Source organism: Tachypleus tridentatus, chromosome 12 (assembly GCF_004210375.1).
Source record: "Tachypleus tridentatus isolate NWPU-2018 chromosome 12, ASM421037v1, whole genome shotgun sequence".
In the NCBI taxonomy this organism is placed as follows: Eukaryota; Metazoa; Arthropoda; class Merostomata; order Xiphosura; family Limulidae; genus Tachypleus; species Tachypleus tridentatus.
This window is the reverse complement of record NC_134836.1, coordinates 68797085-68819596: the sequence shown is the minus strand read 5'-3', so window position 1 is coordinate 68819596 and position 22512 is coordinate 68797085. Positions and strand designations below refer to the sequence as shown.

Genomic DNA, 22512 nt, shown 5'->3' with positions numbered 1-22512 from the left:
CTATCGTATAAACACATTTAGTCACTTTTTGACTCAATTTGAAACTTTCATACTCTTCTTTTTAAACGCAATCTCACACTAAGACAACTAAATATAACCTATAATAGTTCATTACTTTTCACTACATAACATGGGGAATTGGATTCTAATTTATCATTTTCCACTATATAACAGAGGGAAACGGATTACAGCTTATCTCTTTCCACTATATAGCACATGGAATTAGATTATAGTGTATTATTTTCTACTATATAACAGAAGAAAACGGATTATAGTTTATTATTTTCTTCTAAGCACGTTTCTGTTGTATGCCAAGTTCAATATTCTTTATTCAACTGTTCCTTCAAAGGAAATTTATACAATAAACCACCACATTTTGTCCATCACAAGGAATAAAATTCTGAGTTCCTGTGTTATAAATGTGTAAACCTATTACTTCTCCGCTGAGATATAGTATATCTGTTGTTTCATTGTTATACACACGTATATTTATAACAGCAGATCTGCGGTTCGTAATTCAACTGCTCCAGTTAACAGTTGTTGGTTGTACCAGACAAGAGTGGATCTTTCCATCTAGAATTTGCTCTGTGATCTTTTATAGACGTTTCGCTGTTGGTGTGGACAGTGTTGGATTACTTGGGATAAATAGGCTTAACCACAATTATTGAATTGTCAGAATAGCTATACATTATTTTCTTATATGGTTGTTTTTAATAATCAATAATAAATGACAAACGTACAGTGGTACTTAATACAGCTATCAAGAATACGTAACGACTCGTCTTCTATACCCATCAAGGATATGTAACCACTTGCCTTCTATACCCACCAATAATATGTAACCACTCGTTTTTTACAGTCACCAAAAATCTATAATCACTTTTCTTCTTGATAAAATTCACTGTTCAAGTGACTGTTTCTAGAGAAACTACATGGTGTTAATGATGTAAATTAATGTTGACATTATCTAGAAACTGGAACAAGTTAAAATCATAACTGGACCATTTCATCAAAGAGAAGAAAACAATACACAAATGGGATTTTTTGCTAAAGAAGTTCCTAAGTGATAGCAACACCTCTTTAGGAAACCACGAATGTGATTCCTTGCTAAAGAAGTTCCTAAGTTATAGCAACACCTCTTTAGGAAACCACGAATGTGATTCCTTGCTAAAGAAGTTCCTAAGTTATAGCAACACCTCTTTAGGAAACCACAAATGTGATTCCTTGCTAAAGAAGTTCCTAAGTTATAGCAACACCTCTTTAGGAAACCACAAATGTGATTCCTTGCTAAAGAAGCTCCTAAGTTATAGCAACACCTCTTTAGGAAACTATATTCCCCTTTTCTTCATAATGATCTGGTAAAACAGCACTAAGCTGTAAGGATTCTTTCTAAAGTGATGCCAGTATAATGAAACTATAAAAAGTAATAACAATTTGACCTACAAGTGTATTTTACAGAAATTGATTACAAATTATTAATGACTTTGTATTATAGATTTATTTTTATTGCGTTTGTAAGAATAATTATTTTACATTTCATCAGTTAACTTGTATGTTTTGTTTTAGAACATTAACCATATCCTTCAGTTTTATTACTCAGTAATATACACTGACTGGCTACTTCAAGTTCTTACCTGAACACTTGTGTAAAAAACCCAATTTTCGTGTATTCCCAAGGTACCCTGATCATATCATATGTCAGGCAAGTTCCTGATTACTATAACAGCAGAGAGGTAATCACGTTCTCATTAGGCTACAAGAACACAAGTAAAAAAACAGATATTATTAACATGTTCACAGTGCCATCATGAAGTTAACTATCTGGCACAAGGATATATTCTAGAGTACAATGGACAGTGACTAAGCAAAACAAAAAAAAAACATAACAGACTTGTAAAAGTCAACAAAGTTCAAAATGTATTCCAGTAGCGTCATCATGGAAAGTGATTATAATTTGTCCATAAAGAGAGTGTCATGAACTATTAAACAGAAGAAAATAATTATTACTAAACAACTGTTTATCCTAATGCAACTAGAAAACGTAATTTCAAAGAAGCTCAGAGCACAACACTGAATGACTGGAAGCAAGCATGTGGTCAAATGAGCTGTTATCAACTGGTTCTATAACAAGCAGACATGTGGCCAAATGAGCTGTTATCAACTAGTTCTATAACAAGCAGACATGCGGCCAAATGAGCTGTTATCAACTAGTTCTATAACAAGCAGACATGTGGTCAAATGAGCTGTTATCAACTAGTTCTATAACAAGCAGACATGTGGTCAAATGAGCTGTTATCAACTGGTTCTATAACAAGCAGACATGTGGCCAAATGAGCTGTTATCAACTAGTTCTATAACAAGCAGACATGTGGTCAAATGAGCTGTTATCAACTGGTTCTATGACAAGCAAACATGTGGTTAAATGAGATGTTCTCAAACTGTTCAACACCAATGATAAAAGTGTAAGATCCTATGACACACTGATCATGTATAGCTACACTATTCTCTTCTCTGTCAGAAAAGTAACTCGGTTCTTTGCTTACTTTTTACATGTAATATGAAACCTGAAATTCCTAAAACTTTCTATTTGTTTAAGATAATTTTTCATATCTGTTTCTATAAGTTAATTAATAAAACATATTTTAACAAGTCTTTAGTCATATTTTACTTAACACTTTAAATATACATATATTTAGCAATTTCTAAATTAAAGTATCACTAACATATTTTCAGACACACTCACCATCATCTGCATTGTACTGACAATCTACTGTTTATGTACATATCAATATCACCAGTCGACGTCGTAAACACACTTCACTAATCTACCGTTTATGTACATATCAATATCACCAGTCGACGTCGTAAACACACTTCACTAATCTACCGTTTATGTACATATCAATATCATCAGTCGACGTCGTAAACACACTTCACTGATCTACCGTTTATGTACATATCAATATCACCAGTCGCAGTTGTAAACACACTTCACTAATCTACCGTTTATGTACATATCAATATCACCAGTCGCCGTTGTAAACACACTTCACTAATCTACCCTTTATGTCATTGTCATGAACCACTGTGACAAACAAACATAAGTAATCTACTGTTTATGTCATTATCATCAACCACTGTCATAAGTAAACATCAGTAATCTACTATGTATGTCAATATCACGAATCACCGTCACAAGCAAACATCAGTAATCTACTATGTATGTCATTATCATCAATCACTGTCATAAGTAAACATCAGTAATCTACTGTGTATGTCAGTATCATCAATCACTGTAATAAGTAAACATCAGTAATCTACTGTGTATGTCAATATCATGAATCACTGTCACAAGCAAACATCAGTTATCTACTGTGTATGTCAGTATCATCAATCACTGTCATAAATAACATTACTAATCTACTGTTTACGTATATATCAGTATCATCAGTGTAAATAAGAATATACAAAAGTCCAAGCACTGATTTCTAAGGCATTCCACTAGTAACAAGGGCCTAGTTTGACTGATGATATTAAAAACAACCTTTCATTTTCTTTCTGTCTCACCACTTTTTATTCGAATTAAGCTTTCTATGCGATTTCCTAAATGAATATTTTGTATTAGGCCTTAAAATTGGTGTGTTCTTTTTAACAAATCTAAGTGATCGAAGACTAAGACTAACTAAGACGTAGTTAACAATACGTGTGTGAGTAGGAATGGGGAAGGCCATTGGAAAAAAAAAAAGTTAGATATCTAAATAATTCAGTATAATGTTTAGAACAGTAAATAAAATATGTTCCTTTCATACATGACCATTCCATTGGTTAATATAAAATACACTAGAGGACGTTACTATACAAACAATTCTGTTTTCCATCCTGAATATGGATGGTATTGGCTATCGCAACACGTAACATCTCTTTAGTAATATTCCGAATTTCTATTGCAATTCCAGCTCTCACTTGTATAATAATTGATGATTGATCGCAGTAATCACTACTGAGGAACGTTAAGTAAGTTGTGGAGAATATGGTGGATAAGCCTAGTAGAAAGGGGTGGCTACAGCTGCCAATTAATTATATCACGCTCATTAGATCTGAAAACGTAATTATCCTTTGGAGTGCGTGGCCCGTTACAATCATATGATGTACATTGCGAAGTAACTTTAAAAGTCGTTTACAAAAGACGAATGAGAAAAAGAGAATACAAAAGTCATTCAGTTATATATTCAAACAAAATTCTAGAAATTAGTGCCTCGTTTTCTCTTTGCAGGCGATAATATCGTGGATACCATCAAACCAAACTCTGGCTTCGTTAAGGATAGAAATGACAAACAAACTGTCATTCATTTCAGGCCATGTAGTAAAGAACTTGTATCTCTTGAATTATTAGTGCCGTGGCTTAGTGGTAAGTCTCAAAACTTATAACGTTAAAACTTGGGTTTCAATACCTGTGGTGACAGGGCAAACTAGCCAGTTGTGTAGTTTTGTGTTTAGCAACAAGAAAAACTCAAATTAATATATGCCAGTAGCGTCAATATAAGTTTAATATGTTAAGATTCATTCCCAATATAGAAACAAAACAATTTTCACTTTTTTTATTAGCTGTAACAATGTTTTCACAGTTACCTGTTTTCACCATCAGATAGAGCCGAATGCTAGCCAAATGAAAATAATCAAAAACTTGGTAGGACTAACAGGAAAGTGAGACAGGATTCTTTTCATTTATTCGTGAAACTGTTAACCGTTAACGTCTTGAAGACCAAACCTCAAGGTAGTTGGTGGGCTTTAACAAGAATACGTAGATGATCTAGTAAACATAGTAAGATGGAATGGGACAGAATAAAAGAATCCTTATATTGTCAAGAAAACAAGATTTGGTATTTCATAAAATCTGGCACCAGCTGTTAGATAAAGATTCGAGCTTTTGTTATTGGATAATTGAATAAATACCTAGTTTTACTGCTTCTAATTCTACCAATAAAAACTCAAATTATACATTTTAGTACATCGGATAACTTTATCCATTTTTGCAATTATTTATTGATATTTAAAACCTAAAACAGACTAATATCCTTTGTCATGGAAAATATAGGAATAAGGAAAGAACTTAAATGAAAATAACTTGGTAAACGATAGAACTGGAATCAAGTTTCGTTCTTACTAGCATGTCTAACATGATGAGATCATGACAAAAGGACATAAAGAACAAACCACGTTACTACTGAGGATTTTGACAAGAAATATAGAAGGTAACCATGAGTTTAAAAAGAGTGACAAGAATTTAATTCAAATAAATAAAGATCGCATGGTGCATGGTAAAAACGTGCATAATATTGCATAAGTAGCTAAGGAAAGCAGTTGAAATGGCCAGTTAATTACTTTATTGTAAAAATATGTTTAATCTTTCAACGAATTAAATAGACGTCAATCTACTCATATATACGATAAGTAACTTTCAAATGCACGTGTTGTATGTGCGCATTAAAAGGAAACACGCAACTAAAATAAACATCACAGAAATGCATTCAAACTGTTAGAAGTACTAATAACATCACGATAGAGAACTCCAGAGTATTTAAACGTTATATGTAAGGATAAAAAGTAGAGAAATAAAGTGGACTTTAAACATTCATAAAGAGAAGAAAAACAGGATGGATAAACATTTTCGTCAGAAAGGGAAACAAATTATAAATCTTTCTTTGCATCAACTAAATGTACAAAATTAGAAGCGCAACTAGAGAACAAATTACGTAAAGATGGAAAATTTTAGTTTCTAAAGATCATACACGATATAAAGAAATATAACTAAAAGGGATAAAAGTTTTCGATTTACGGAAAATGATTGAGAAGATATCTGTCTTCGAGAGACAAGTATATGCTCAATACATCACTTGTAGCGTGCTATCCATTAAAACTTAACTCCATTAACAGAATAAAACGTTAAAGATGTTTCTTGTTATTAGATTTGTTTAAACACGAATTGTAGTTTATTACGACATTTTAATAATAAGGTGAGTAAAATAGTGATGTATATCTGTGTCTTCATTAGCTCAATATTTTACTGTTAAAGTCAGTAAAGAAAGAACAATGCAATAAGGCAGAAAACATTAGACTTGGACATTAGTGTATACAGCACTAGGGATGTGGTTAGTATGACGAAGCTGTGATGACCAGACAATAAACCAAGGTGACATAAATAATCACCCATATTTATAAAGTTGTTTACTGTTGATGGTTTGATTTCTTTTTGAATTTCGCACAAAGCTACACAAGGGATAATTTAGCAGTATAAGACTATCGGGAAGTCAGCTAGTCACCACCACCCACTGCCAACTCTTAAGCTACTCTTTTACCAATGAATAGTGGGATTGACCGTAACATTATAACGCCCCCACGGCTGAAAAGGCGAGCTTGTTTGGTGTGACGGGGATTCGAACCTGCGACCCTCAGATTACGAGTCGAACGCTTTAACTCACCTGGTCATGCCGGGCATTCTCTAGATGTGACAAAAACAAAACACAGTTTAGTATAGTTTATATAGATATAGAAACTAACTTTTGTAGACCTTGGTTAGTTAACTCGCGTAGACCTTGGCTGGTCGTGGATTCAAGACCTGAACTAATTGACTGTGAGAAAAGACTGAAAACTTGCTACAATGATACACAGTTTAAACTGACCATCGTTCATTCTCGACTGACCAATAAACACTTGAAACAAACTTTCAACTCCAAACCCACTTAATCAGTCAAACCGTGAACATTCCTCAATTCAGAGCTTTATGCGACCCAGACCTAGCCCTCACAACATTACAAAACATCACCAGGACACAGCTACGAGACTGAGTAACATTTTGAATGTATCTAAATCTCTCTACCTATCCTGTGAAGTCTTCGTATCAGAAGACAGCCATGCATCTCAAGTGATACGACCTATAACTGTGTAAATGTAATATCTGTGGGAAGCCTTTTCCACGGAACACATCTGGCACAGCCTGTTGTTTAACGCACTCAACTCGCAGGCTCGAATCACATTACCAAAGATGCTCACCCTTTTAGCCGTGAAAATGTTATAAAGTTCTAGCCAGTCCCGCTTTTTTGTAAATAAAAGAGTAGCCCGAGAGTTGGCGGTGAGTGTGTTTACTAGCTGTTTTCCGTGAAGGGTATAACTTCTAAATTAGTGACGGATAGTGCAGATATTATCAAGTAGCTTTACGAAATATTAAACAGACAAACAAACTTTCCAGAAGATCCACATCAACCCAGGCAAGTAAGGAAGAGAAGTTCTCACATCAACAGTTTGTAAATTTGTATCTTTGTGTTCACTTATGACATTAATAATTCAATCAATCTTTTGCTGCGCTGTGAAAGATTCCGGAGCTACGACATATAAACTCACATAGTGTAAATAAAGAATTATACTTAATATTAGAAATTAGTGTTCTTTCTTTTTCTACGTATAAAGTTTCGTGTTTATGATATATATTACTTTGTTTACAAAGTATTTGATTTTGAATTATTTCTAACATTAAAATGTTACCTCTTACCAAGCGCCTCAGAAACAACACTGCATAATGAAAAAGTAGAATAAAAATAGACCAAAAACACAATGGTATTTACTTTATATCTCTTCATAAGCATAAATATTTCATAGTTTCAACATGAAAAGTTTTCCTTATACACGTGATCTAAACGTTTAACCAACACTAATTTAGAAATACTGTCCAGAAAGATAGACAAGTTTTAGGCTTAACTTTGTTAGTAAATGTACCACTAGGAACAAAACTATTAATTTCTGTACTTATCCAACTTAACATGGACGTTAGTTAGATGTGCCTGAAGAAGTGAAGAGAAACACGCCACATCACTCGAAGTGAATTATTTGTAATGAGTAGAATTCTGTGATATAAGTTATTAAATTTCATACTAACAGTGAAGTTTAATGGTCAATTAGGTGATATTTCTGAACACAGACGACGAATGTAGTAGATACGTTTGTAGACATAGTAAATAATATTAGATTCATACGGAACAGCGGTAAGCTTAAGGACTTAGAATTCTAAAAGCTGGTATTCGATTCTTAAGCCCGGACACAGCTGGTAGCCCACCGCGCCTTTGTTCTAAAACAAACAAAAAATCTTTCTTTATTAAATTAACTACTCTTTGGGAAAATGATACAGAAATATAAACCAAATTTTAGTTATTTTTTTCTAGGTATGTTTCGCTTAGTCTTAAAACTGATTACCACACGCGTTTTTGTCCCAAAGATCACGCAGGGATTTCTAATAAATCACTCGTGTTTTTGTATACAGCAAGTCCAAAGTTATTGTAGGGTTTGACCGTTTCGCAAAACAGGTCGAAGGTAAAAAAAAGGAGGTCACGCTAGCTCTTCCCGTTGAAAGACTAATATCGTTAATATAAACTGGATAATGGAGAAACAGTAACAAAATCGAACTATTGAACTTGTAGATATCGATATTCACACTGCTAGAAAAAGTCTACTGAAAGTTATTTCCTTTAAGGTAGCTGAGAAAAGTATAATTACTTAGCAATAACAATAATAGAGCCCAAATGAGAATATCGAGCTAAAAACGACAGTCGTTAGTGAAACCTCTGCTAGGCCTATGAAAAATGTGTATTGATTTACGGTGCAAGATTGTGAGGGTGAAAAACTAACATCAATTACGCGTTTCTTCAGACGAATGAAGAAGTTATTACTCTTTGTTATTATTTTGATTTCTTTATTTTCTGTTGGTGTAATCAGCCAGAGTTAAGTTGGTTGAATTTAATAGAATGCGTGAAAGCACTTTAAATTTTACCCGTATTAGTTTTAGCCCTCTAGCGAGAAACTTAAAACTCGAATAAAATTAAACCACTCATATTTTGCACAATATACTTTTGTAAAACATTAAAACAAACAAACAAATAAAGCTCTAAGTGTTTCAGCGGTAAGCTTCAGGGCTAATAAACCTACAATATTACAAGCTAATGTTAGTAAAGGGTTTATAGAGTGATATGTTGAACAAGATAGTGTTAGTTAAGGGTTTTCAAACTGATATGTTGAACAAGCTAGTGTTAGTAAAGTGTTTACTGAGTGATATGTTGAACAAACTAGTGTTAGTAAAGGGTTTACTGACTGATATGTTGAACAAGCATTCTAGTTTATAACGTCAGATCAACTAAAACTAAACATTCTAGTTTGTAATGTTAGATCATTTACAACTAAACGTTCAAGTTTATAACATTAGATCAACGAAACCTAACTATTGTAGTTTCAACGTTAAATCAAGTAAATCTAAAGATTCTAATTTGTAACGTAAGATCAATTACAACTAAACATTCTAGTTTGTAACGGTAGATGAATTACAACTAAACATTCTACTTTGTAATAGAACTGAACATTCTAGTTGGTTGCGTAAGATCAACTAAAACTAAGCATTCCAGTTTATAACGTTACATCAACTAAAATTAAGCATTCTAGTTTGTGACGTTATATAACATAAAACTAAGCATTCTAGTTTATAACGTTAGATCAATTACAATTAAACATTCTAGCTTGTATCGTTATATTATCTAAACTAAACATTCTAGTTTATAACGTTAGATCAACTTAAACTAAACATTGTAATTTGTAACGTTAGAACAACTAAATCTAAAATTCTAATTTGTAATGTAAGATCAATTACAACTAAACATTATAGTTTGTAACGTTATATCAACTAAAACTAAACATTCTAGTTTATAACGTTAAATCAACCAAAACAAAACATTCTAGTTTATAACGTTAAATCAACCAAAACAAAACATTCTAGTTTATAACTTTAGATCAACTAAAAATAAGCATTCTAGTTGATAACGTTAGATCAATTACAACTAAACATTATAGTTTGTAACGTTATATCAACTAAAACTAAGCTTTCTAGTTTATAACATTAGATCAATTACAACTAAACATTATAGTTTGTAACGTTATATCAACTAAAACTAAGCTTTCTAGTTTATAAAATTAGATCAATTACAACTAAACATTCTAGCTTGTTCGTTATATAATATAAAACTAAACATTCTAGTTTATAGTGTTAGATCAACTAAAACTAAACATTCTAGTTTGCAGCGTTAGATCAACTAAATCTAAAGATTCTAATTTGTAGCGTAAGATCAATTACAACTATACATTCTAATTTGTAACGTTAGATCAGTTGCATCCAAACGTTGTAGTTTGTAATGTTAAATCAACTATAATTAAACATTTTAGTTTGTAACTGTATACGAATTAAAAATAATCATTCTAGTTTGAAACGGTGGATGAATTAGAACTAAACATTCTAATTTGTAACGGTAGATGAATTACAACTAAATACTCAACTTTGTAATAGAACTAAACATTATAGTTTGTAACGTTATATCAACTAAAACTAAGCTTTCTAGTTTATAAAATTAGATCAATTACAATTAAACATTCTAGCTTGTATCGTTATATTATCTAAACTAAACATTCTAGTTTATAACTTTAGATCAACTAAAAATAAGCATTTTAGTTTATAACGTTAGATCAACTAAATCTAAAGATTCTAATTTGTAGCGTAAGATCAATTACAACTATACATTCTAATTTGTAACGTTAGATCAGTTGCATCCAAACGTTGTAGTTTGTAATGTTAAATCAACTATAACTAAACATTTTAGTTTGTAACTGTATACGAATTAAAAATAATCATTCTAGTTTGAAACGGTGGATGAATTAGAACTAAACATTCTAATTTGTAACGGTAGCTGAATTACAACTAAATACTCAACTTTGTAATAGAACTAAACATTATAGTTTGTAACGTTATATCAACTAAAACTAAGCTTTCTAGTTTATAAAATTAGATCAATTACAACTAAACATTCTAGCTTGTTCGTTATATAATATAAAACTAAACATTCTAGTTTATAGTGTTAGATCAACTAAAACTAAACATTCTAGTTTGCAGCGTTAGATCAACTAAATCTAAAGATTCTAATTTGTAGCGTAAGATCAATTACAACTATACATTCTAATTTGTAACGTTAGATCAGTTGCATCCAAACGTTGTAGTTTGTAATGTTAAATCAACTATAACTAAACATTCTAGTTTGAAACAATGGATGAATTAGAACTAAACATTCTAATTTGTAACGGTAGATGAATTACAACTAAACTCTCAACTTTGTAATAGAACTAAACATTCTAGTTTATAACGTTAGATCAACTAAAACTAAACGTTATAGTTTATAACGTTAGATCAACTAAAACTAAACGTTATAGTTTATAACGTTAGATCAACTAAAACTAAACATTCTAGTTTGTAACGGTAGATGAATTACTACTAAACATTCTACTTTGTAATAGAACTGAACATTCTAGTTTATAACGTTAGATGAACTAAAACTAAACGTTATAGTTTGTATCGTTAGATCAACTAAAACTAAGCATTCTCGTTTATAACATTAGATCAACCAAAACTAAATATTGTAATTTGCAACGTTAGATCAATTACAACTAAACTTTCTAGTGTGTAACTTTAGATCAATAAAATTAAACGTTATAATTTGTAACCCAAAGGTCTGTTTGAAAGGCTTCCGTATTCAGAATCAAAACTGTTCAGTTTTTGAATTTCACACGAAGCTACACGAGGACTCTGGGCTATCTAATTTAGTGGTGAAAGTCTAGAGGTAAGGCAGCTAGTCATCACTGCTCTCCGATAACTCTTGGGCTTCTCTTTTACCAACGAATAGTGGAATTGGCCGTAATATTATAACGCCCACAATGCTGAAATGGCGAACATTTTTTGTTTGGTTGAACCCGTGACCCTTAGATTGCGATTCAAACGTCATAACCACCTAGCTTTGCCGTACCGAACCCTATGATTTCTTTTAGTGTTATTCAGCCATACATCCAGTAATTAGTTTCAAAATTTTCAAATGAAAATTAAAAATATAATAATAATTAACAGAGTTAGCTATTTGCGCTGTTGTTACCGTGAGTATCCATCACTGACGTTTAGCATAAATAGCTCTCAATCTTACCCCTGTGTCATTCGGGATAGTTATGTTTTCCTTGTATTTTTGTTTCACCATGGAGCTTTTCAACAATGTACCTCTCTTTGTCGTCAAACATTTCTCTCCATGATTGGGCCTGTTCTATCTCGTTTTTTTGTTTTGTTTTTCATTTCGCTTCATTTCCGGTAACGCTCTCTCGATTGTTTTGCCTTGAAAGTTTCTAATCTACGACAAGGAAAATCGATCAAAGTTTCAGGACACGAGTGATCGTAGAGAGATGACGGATTGGTGGTCCGTGTACTTTATTACTACATTACAAAACCAATAACAACTGTATCCTACTTAGTCAATTATAATGAAATAGTAAGACGTTAGTTTTGGTTTGCTTCAATCACGTGCTTTGAATCTGTAGGAAGGGGTTTGAAACTTACTATTTTGAACATTAGTACAAATACTTTATTGTAAGCAGACGCACGTCGATGATGAGTAAGCTTATCTTTTGTACGTACGCCCTCCTTTGGAACTTAAGTCTCGCATTATCAGGTACGAAGTTTCAACTACAGCTGAAGAACTACAAGGTTATCGATGCCAGCGCCATCTTGCAGGAGGTTCAAGTGAAGTCCTCGGTCGAATGTTCCTCGGTGTGTAGATTTACTGACCATTGCGTTTCGTTTGGAATTCCTAAACTAAAGATGGAACAGAGGCTATGTCAGCTTGTTGGTGAAGAAGTGGTTAACCTTGAAAATACAGAAAGGATAGTAAATCATCCTGACTTTCTTATGTACCAGGTATAGTTTGTTTTTTCTGGCGTGTTGAATTTCGCGAAATGCTATTCGAGGGCCAGCTGCGTTAGCCCCTGAGTGAGAAGTAATAGACAGAGAGAAACCGTTTAGTTAGCACCATTTCCCACCAACTCTTGAGTTACTCTTTTATTAACGAATAGTGGGAATAACAGTTACATTATAACGCCTCCACGGTCGAAAGGGTAAGTATGGTTAGAGAAGGATTTGCTCTCACTATAATAACTTTCGAGTTGTGAGTCCGAACTAAGAGGTAGTTGTGAGTCGTAAAGCTCTTTGACTTTCATTGTGGGCCGATTACGTGGCCTCTGCGTTCGCCAGACTTCACTCCACTAGACTTCTTCCTTTAGAGGTATGCTAACGATATCGTGTATCACACACCTATAGCAAACATCGTCATTGTAACTGTGGACATGTTGCAGAAAATGTGGACTGTAATCTGATATGGGTTACACGTACTGATAACCATTTAAGGCGCCCAAATAATAGTCATGTCAATAAAAACTGTTTCAGTTGGGTTATAAGATGTTGAAAACTGCATGGTTTCCCTAGAAAACTACCTTGTGATATAATGTAATAATAAGATGAACGTACAGAGCATGATCGCTCTTCTTTAGTCACTTAATTATTGAATTTTAAAATAGGAATGATAATGTTAGGCCACCCGGTATATGAAGCACTATAAATTTGAGACTACTTAGATTAGTAATAAGTTGGTTATGTATAAATTGCTAAGAAGAAATGTGCAACTGAACTTACTTTAAACTAAGCAGCAAGAAACAAGAACAACAAGAAGGGTTCCATATAAACAATACTTCTGTTTCCTTCAACTTCAGCAAACAGTAGTCTGTAAACCGTACTACCTATGTTTATAATTCTTTGAACACCTTCTGTTCAACCAATGCAAATAACTAGGAACAGCTTTTTAAATATGTGTACGTTTTTAACACAGAATTTCATTGTACAATGTATTTTATTAAGTGTTTTAATAAAATATATGTATCATGACCACGTGAGTATGACATAAAACAACAACATGTTAGTGCTCTGACGACAATTTTTGAGCCGAAATGATCGTGCCCTTAAGAGAAAGTGAAAGAATACGTGCTTGGATTCTGTGTGCATTTCAAAAGACTTCCATGAAAAGCAGGGTCACCATCTTCAATGCACAGTTTATGGCCAAAGTGTATACCAGAGGCTACTCTTTTGGTTTGGATTGAGTATGAATATATCTGGAGCACAGAAGAATTATCTTCTCCCCAAGGAATTGAAGAGAGAATGTGGTTGATGTTCGGTGCTCTACATACTTGACTTTGAGCACCTTAATGTATGGAAATATTTTGTCCTATTAATTTCGGTTCAGTCATCATAAAAATTTGTACACCCAAGATGGCGTTGAAGATCGGAATGTATAACCTATGAGAAGCAGAAATTCATGCAGACAGTTATCATTTGTCTGGTTTTATTTTGTTTTTAAGCATAAAGCTGCACAGTGAGAAATTTGTGTTTTTCTTCATCACTACAGGCTTTAGTAGATGAAAATTAGAATCCATTTACAGTGTGAGTGAAGGAATTTTGGAACCACCATTAAATATATCTCATATTCTGTGACGAACATAGAACCTGAAATTCCTTAACACAGAGGCTGTTTGCAACGTTAGGAGGAAGTTGGTTGGTGATAACATTGATCATAATGTTAGAAATGTGACATTATCATTGTAATTTTACAAATTCCTTTGTGAAGGAATAGGATAATGTTGATTCCACATGGGCATGAAATGTTCGCTTACCTGAAAAGTATGAATGTATAAATGGCCATTTGACCCATATAAAGGAATGTTCTGTATAATGTAAGACTTCCACGTGGTGTCATAAGTATTCTCAAGACAAGAAAGAAAAGACGGAAGATGCTTAACCTGGAAAATGATTTTCTTACCGATGTTTTAACTCAAATAAGAGTGATTAAAAGGAGGGTTTTAATTCAAGGAACCAAACAATTCACAGAGTCAGACTGTCAAGGCAATAAGTTATACAGACGAAGAAAAATTAAGACAGTGGCCAAGTGTCACACATTTGTAAAATCACACACTTGTGAAATCTGTTTTAACAACAAGAAGAATATAAAGAAAGGTAGAAGAGAAAGAGAGATTATCTGGTCCAATTGTTGTATTCCAGAACGATTTAGAATGATTTTAAGTTCCATCAGAATGAATAATAAATTTAAAACATATTGATGATCAGCCATAAAGCAGGTAGTTTTGTTTGAGCACGAGAATTGTTGGTCATGAAGTCAAGAAAAAAAGATGCATGTGTTGGAAAAGTGCTCTCTAAGAGTGTAAACCAAGAACTTCTTGACCATCAAATAGCAGAATCATATACATCAGCAACTTCTTGACCATCAGAATGCAGGATCCTATACATTAACAACTTCTTGGCTATCAACTTACAAGAACAAAAGAAGATGGTAGGTATACATCCCATTCATCTTTCAAATCCTGCCCCAAAATGCTTTGAAACTGCTTGTAGAAGAAATAGTTGAAGTGAATGTAATCCAATATTCCCTCTATTTCTGAGATTTAATCTGATAGACACAAGCTATACGGTAAAAGTGGAATATTTCCAATGTAAATCGCAGATCTGTTTTTGAGTTTCCTGTGCCCATTAACAGTCAGGTTGCCACCACAGTATTATTATATCAGTAGTTATGGCGTGTTTGAAAATGTAATAGGCCTAATGCAAATGTTTATGAAAAGTAAAATTTTTATTATTATTCACTGTCTTAAAGGACTAGATTGAGAATGTAATAGTTTAAAACGTTTAAATAGTTTAGGCTTAACATAGTGTCTTATGACAAGTAACATAGTACTACTATAATGGTGTGACTACATCCACACAGAGAGCAGGGTATGAGGAAAATATTTATGTCTGGACATAAATCTCTTTCTTCTTTATATATAGTGTATCGACATTCAGGGACCATGTTAGATTACACTTGAATGTTAAGCATTTTATGTTAATATATATATTTACGTTCATGATCATTCTACTTTTAGTGTCAACTATGCGATGTTGATGTTTCTCACGCAAAATTAGCTAGTTTATTTACGATCATGATAGATCCAGTTTTAGTATTAAGTATGTGATATTCACGTTTTAACTCTAAAAACCTAGTTTTTCAAGGTCTAACTTTAGTATTAAGTACATGACATTCATGTTTTAACTCCCAAGAACTAATTTTACAACTTCTGACTTTGGTATTAAGTTCTTCATGTATTATTTTAATTTTGATAAACCAGTTTTCCTGAGCTTGTACGATGTACCTTTCATTATTCTGTAAATATTTGTCTTTATTAACCCTGAAAAATGGAGATAATTTCAGGTCACATTTGAAATGATATTTATTTTAGACTTATTTGTCTTTAACATTTGGTTTCTTCTGCTTTAGTCCAAACTTTATGATTTATCTTGACTTTCAAGTTTTTATATGTTCTTTCTTTATTTATACCTTCTGCATCCACGTTTTCTACCACTGAGTTATGGTATTTAGGCTTATTTTACACTATCATACTTCCTAGTCCATACTTTTTAAAGTTGAAACTTTTTTCGTGATTATTCTAGGATTTTATCTTCTTCTGGTAACCTTACATGACATCAACATCATCATTATGCACATTGTAGGGTGTAACAATCTTGCACGTGATTCTTTCATTGTTGTCCAAAGATCCAAAGATTATTAAAGTGACGAAAACGAAAGTTTCAAATGTTACCAAAGCAGCATGCTTCTTATATAAACATCTTGCTACATGAATCTTACTTTCTAATAACCAAATACTTGATGTTCAAAAAATTAAAATATATTTCATAAAATGTTTTTGATTATAAGAATTATAATTACAAACCAAATAATTCACGGTTTAAGAACGAGACATCAAGTAATCTATAATTTTACACCGGTAATCATGAAAAATTCTGTTGTTATGATATTAATCACGTATTATTCTATTCTTATAATACCAATTAACTAAATAATGTACTATAACACTAATACTCACTAAAGAATCCATTGTTACACTACTAATAATCAAACTAGTCGTTGTTACACTACTAATCACCAAATAATCTGTTGTTACACCACTATTCACTAAATAATCCATTGTTACACTACTGTTTACTAAATAATCCATTGTTGCACGTCTAATCGCCAAATTAGTCATTATTACACTACTAATCACCAAATAATCTATTGTTACATTACTGTTCACTAAATAATCCACTGTTACACTATTAATTACCAAACAAACCACTGTTACACTTCTAATCACCAAATAATCCATTGTTACACTAGTAATCGCCAAATAATCTATTGTTACACTACTAATTACCAAAGAAGTCATTGTTACACTTTCAATCACAAAATTAATCGCTGTTACACTACTAATCACCAAATTAATCGTTGTTACACTATTAATCACTAAATAAACCATTGCTACACTACTAATTACTAATTAAACCATTGTTACACTACCAATCACCAATAATTTATTGTTATATTACTATTATCCAAAAATTCATTGTTACATTACTAATCATCAAATAATCCATTTCCACATTACTATTCACTAAATAATCCCCTGTTACACTTCTAATTACCAAATTATCCATTGTTGCACTACTAATAACCAAATAAACCGTTGTTATCCTTCTATTCACCAAATAATCTATTATTACACTAGTATTTACCAAATAATCTATTATTACACTAGTATTTACCAAATAATCTATTATTACACTATCAATCTTGAACTGATACATTGTTACACTTCTATTCACCAAATAATCCATTGTTACACTACTAATCACAGAATGTCCCTTTATTACATTACTAACAACCAGACATTGCGTTGTTGCACTATTAATAATCAAATATTCTTCTGAAATTCTGAAAATCATATAAAATTCTACTAATTCCATAGAATGCTAAATCACAAAATGTGTAATGCCGCCCATGTGTAACATTGCATAATATGAAAGACATGTTATATAGTACAAAAAAGGTTAACATCACAAAATTCGTTTCACAGGATTCGAGTTTAGTTTAACTGGTTAAGTTATTGATTTAAGTTCCCGAAGATCTCGGGTTCGAGACGTAGTGCTACCAAATATGCTCACTTTTAACTGTTGGAGCATTAGTGTGATAGTTATATTAATGTTTGGTTAATAGTTCAGATAGATACAACTACTGACATGTTGCCTTACACATGGTCCTCACTTCACAATTGGGTTACGTTCCACTTTCTCACTCAGTGACTCTCAACTTACTGGTGGCCCAGATACGGGCCGACTCACCTGACACCAGGAATTCTTACATAGACGTCCAACTTCTTGCATTCGTGAAGAAAATTAACAAACAAGCAAAACACTTAACATCGTAACTATTGTTGATGTATTGTATTATTAAATACAAACTGTAGGGAGCTAAATTTAAATAAAAATAAAAATTGAGTAGTAACTTATTGATCATTACCTTTTTTACATATTTATTACGTGTCACTCAATGTTAGGCTATATAAAACTTTGATTACTTTAGAACGAAATTATTTTTCTTTCTGTTTTTAATTATCAGGTTATTTGTGGTGTTTAGATATTCAGAATATATGCAACATTTTATTTTTGTATTACGCTTTTCTTAAAGGAATAGACTTGTTATCTTATGGGTTTAATGTCTTATGAGTTTGTTGTGTTATGGGTTTTTGCTACATGTGTTTGGTATCTTATGGTTTTCTTGTCTTATGGCTTTGTTGTCTTATGGGTCTTTTATCTTATGAGTTTGTTATCTTATTCAGATGGATAAAAACATTATAGACAGTCAGATTACAGTAGAACCTGTAACAGCGACCTCTCGTGACAGTTCTACTAGTTATCCCTCAACCACTTTAACGAATTTGTCTACTGGGAGTTTATCTTTGAAATATTCTTCAACGGGGCCATCACCATCTTCTTTAACTTCTACGCTGGGACTTTCACCATCCTCTTCAACTACGAAACCCTCTTCAACTTCTACACTGGGACCATCACCACCCTCTTCACCTATGGAAGCCTCTTCAACTTCTACACTGGAACTTTCACCACCCTCTTCAACTTTTGCACTGGGGCCATCACCACCCTCTTCAAGTTCTACACTGGGACCGTCACCATCATTTTCAATTTCTACACCGGGACCTTTACCATCCTCTTCAACTATGGAACACTCTTCAACTTCTACAGTGGAGCCATCACCACCTTTTTCAACTATTACGCTGGGATATTCACCATCCTCTTCAACTATAGAATCCTCTTCAACTTCTATACTTGGGCCATCACCACCCTCTTCAACTTCTACACTTGGGCCATCACCACCCTCTTCAACTTCTACACTTGGGTCATCACCACCCTCTTCAACTTCTACACTGGGACCTTCACCATCCTCTTCAACTTCTACACAGGGACCTTCACCATCCTCTTCAACTTCTACACTTGGGCCATCACCACCCTCTTCAACTTCTACACTGGGACCTTCACCATCCTCTTCAACTATAGAATCCTCTTCTACTTCTACACTGAGACTTCCATCCTCTTCAACAATGGAAACCTATCCAACTTCTACACTGGGGCCTTCAATCCCTTCGTCAACTGTGGAATCGTCTTCAACTGTCCCTTCAGGGGGATCACCAACTCCAACTTCAAGTATTTGCCCAAACGATATGGAGGAAAAAAATACCAGGTGTACCAGCACTTCCCAAGTGATTATTGGATTTACTGGGTAATTTCGTGATTTATCGATTTTCATTGAATTTTAAAGAAAACTTGAAAATACTAAAAACTACCACTAATATTACATATACATTATGTGTTCTTCATGTATTAACATTTTAATTAAAAATTCTGTTAAAAATTTTATTTATTTCAAAACCACTAAAGACATTTGTTTGTTTTTTTTAACCTGGGCAACCACACAGTTGAACAACTGTTTCTTTGTATAGAGACCACAAACTCGAATGCATGAAAATTTTGTTTACCAAATATACATATATATATAATTTTAATATGTTTTGTTATGGTTTAACATATTATGGTTATAATATACTTAATTTTAATGTGCTTTGTTTTGGCTTAAAAATTATGGTTATAATTATGTATATATATATTCATGTTTCTATGGTAAACTTCATTTATTTCACTGGTTTGTTAACTTTTTGTTTTGTGAATAACAACTGATTTTTTTTCCACCAGCCACAAGAATGGATTGTTCGACCAAGTCTCGCACATGGCTATTTGTAGCAGCAACCTTCCAGCTGGTTTCTCTATTTCTCCTTCTTTTGAGATCCTTAACTGGACCATTCCAGGACTGAAGACATGTCCGTCTGAACATATCATCACAGGTATTACTTGTGCATTAATACAGTCATTAAAACTGTTTAGTTCATTATTCACTTAAGTTCATTACCCTCGCCCTGCAAGAATATTGCATTCTGGTCCATACGTATGTGTCTGAGATTTTCAAAAATGTACACAAAACCTTTACACAAGATGTAAAGTCAGTATGCGACAGTCCTCTCTATGTTTGGTCCATATGTAGACACACATTCTAGAATTCTTTGAAGCATTTTTCTTATAAATGAGCGATAAGGCATGTTTGCAGTTCTCTGTAAAGTGTGATCCGAACTTATGAACACATTAAGGTTGAGACTTCTCCTCACATTAGAAAAGATTAACTAAATCCTTGATCATTCTGAATTTGAGAAGGATATTTTAAGCATTCTTAATATAAGAAAGATACCCTGATAATCCTGGATCTGAGAAGATTATTCTGATCATTCTAGACTTGAGAAAGATATCCTGATAATTTTGGATCTAAGAAAGATATCCTAATCATTCTGGATTTGTGAAGGATGCCATGATCATTCTGGACCTGAGAAAGATATTTTGATCTGAGAAGTATAACTTCATCATTCTGGATTTGAGGATATTCTGATCATTCTGAAACTGAGAGGATATTCATATCATTTTGGATCTGAGAAGGGTAATGTGATAATTCTGGATCTTAGAAGAATATTTTGATCAGTCTGGATCTAGGGAGGATATCCTGAACGTTCTGAACTGAGAAGAATACCATCCCTGATCATCTTGTTTCTGAGATGGATATCCTGAGTTTTCGAAGGTGACGTATGTTGTTATCCTATATAAAAGGAGAGGCGGGGCAAGCATATGTCATTTCTGATTGTTTTTGTTAGTTTCAGTTTTGTACCAATTAAAACAGTGTTGTTATTTACCGATATTTAGTTAAACGAGTTGTAACAACATCTAAGATAATTTTGTGTTGTGTACCGATACATAGTTAAACAAAAGTTATACTATCTAAGACGTTGTGCCTAAAGGTAAGATATGCATATGGTAAATATCAGCTGATGAAGACTGATGCCCACATCAAACACCAATATAAACATGACGTGTGTGTATATATATATGGTAAACATCAACTGGTATAGACTGGTACTAACACCAATATAATCATTCTCAAACGTGGTTTGGAGCTCAGTTAAATAATTTTTACCAGTTTTACACCAACAAAGTTTTAGAGAGCAAAATTGTGTTTTAACACTTTTTTTGCAAGTAACAAGTTGTCTGTCACTTGATGACGTTAGTGTATATATCAGAATATTTTATTGTTGTTCAGATCAAGGATTGGTTATAATTAAAACACTATGTTAAACTATTATTCACGCCTTGTTATACTTTTTCAGAGCTGAGATACTGTAAGCCTAGTTCTGCTAAAGAGGCAGGAACCGTGTTTCAGGTGATATGTAGCAGAATTGGTGCTGACATGTCATTGGATTCTGGTTGCTCTCAAGCTGTTGGAAATAAAGAACTGGTACAGTGTCCATCATCCACGGCAATTACTGGTTTAACAATAACAACCGAAACGAACGGGCAGACGATCGCCGCTATCACACCGTCTGAAGTGAAGTTAACGTGCTGTCCAATCGCTTGAAATACCACAAGTTTCAGTCTTTGTGAAATCACGTTTGTCACACGATCACAGAAAATTTTTGCCGCCTATTCACTCCTCCCTGGCGTGACAGATAGAATAATATCGTTTGATGTCACATACACCTAAAACAGTTATGTAACACAGGGAATCCAGGTTTGTGGGGGATGGAGAGGATTTTTTGTGCACATAAAAGAAGCACGTTGCATTTTTCAGTTTAGAAACTTGGACGAAAATTTCTACCCACATTATTTCTGTAAAGTCAACTTTCGTTTAATAAGTAGTTTCGCTTTTAATGATCTCCGAAATAAATTATTCATTTATTATCTATGGGGAAGATCAATTTTTATACAAACACAACGCTTGTCAATGTGACTTAAAGAGAATATGGTTCTTTATACAAATATAACACTTGTCAGTGTGACTTAAAGAGAATATGGTTCATTTTACGAACGGAACGCTCATCAGTGCGACTTAAAGAGATTCTTTATACAAACACAACACTTGTCATTGTGACTTAAAGAGAAGGTAGTTCTTTATACAAACACAATACTCGTCAATGTGACTTAATGAGATTATTAATTCCCTCAAACTGTTAATAAAATAGACATTTTTTTATTTTTGAAGTGAACATAAATTTATTACGTTTATTTCAGACACAATC

General features: G+C 33.0%; 1 protein-coding gene across 3 annotated transcripts; it reads left to right on the top strand.

Annotated features, from left to right (window-relative positions):
- The first annotated feature begins 12284 nt into the window (after positions 1–12284).
- On the top strand, positions 12285–22174 carry LOC143233500 (uncharacterized). 3 transcript variants are annotated; one of them, XM_076469786.1, is made up of 4 exons: positions 12285–12811; positions 18667–19622; positions 20093–20241; positions 21604–22174. In XM_076469786.1, the coding sequence occupies exons 1-4, from the start codon at positions 12503–12505 to the stop codon at positions 21849–21851; spliced, it is 1662 nt and encodes a 553-aa protein (XP_076325901.1). In that variant the 5' UTR covers positions 12285–12502; the 3' UTR covers positions 21852–22174. The 3 variants fall into 3 exon arrangements, with proteins under 3 accessions (XP_076325901.1, XP_076325902.1, XP_076325903.1); XM_076469787.1 differs by lacking the exon at positions 12285–12811 and adding an exon at positions 12836–13008; XM_076469788.1 differs by lacking the exon at positions 12285–12811 and adding an exon at positions 13032–13175.
- Positions 22175–22512: the final 338 nt, after the last annotated feature.

What these genes read in the sequence shown, in the direction of transcription:
- LOC143233500 (XM_076469786.1), top strand. Translation starts at nt 12,503, where the DNA reads ATGATGAGTAAGCTTATCTTTTGTACGTACGCCCTCCTTTGGAACTTA. An exon ending in CTGACTTTCTTATGTACCAG is followed by an intron (nt 12,812 to 18,666) that starts GTATAGTTTGTT and finishes TATCTTATTCAG; the next exon opens with ATGGATAAAAACATTATAGA. An exon ending in GTGATTATTGGATTTACTGG is followed by an intron (nt 19,623 to 20,092) that starts GTAATTTCGTGA and finishes TTTTTCCACCAG; the next exon opens with CCACAAGAATGGATTGTTCG.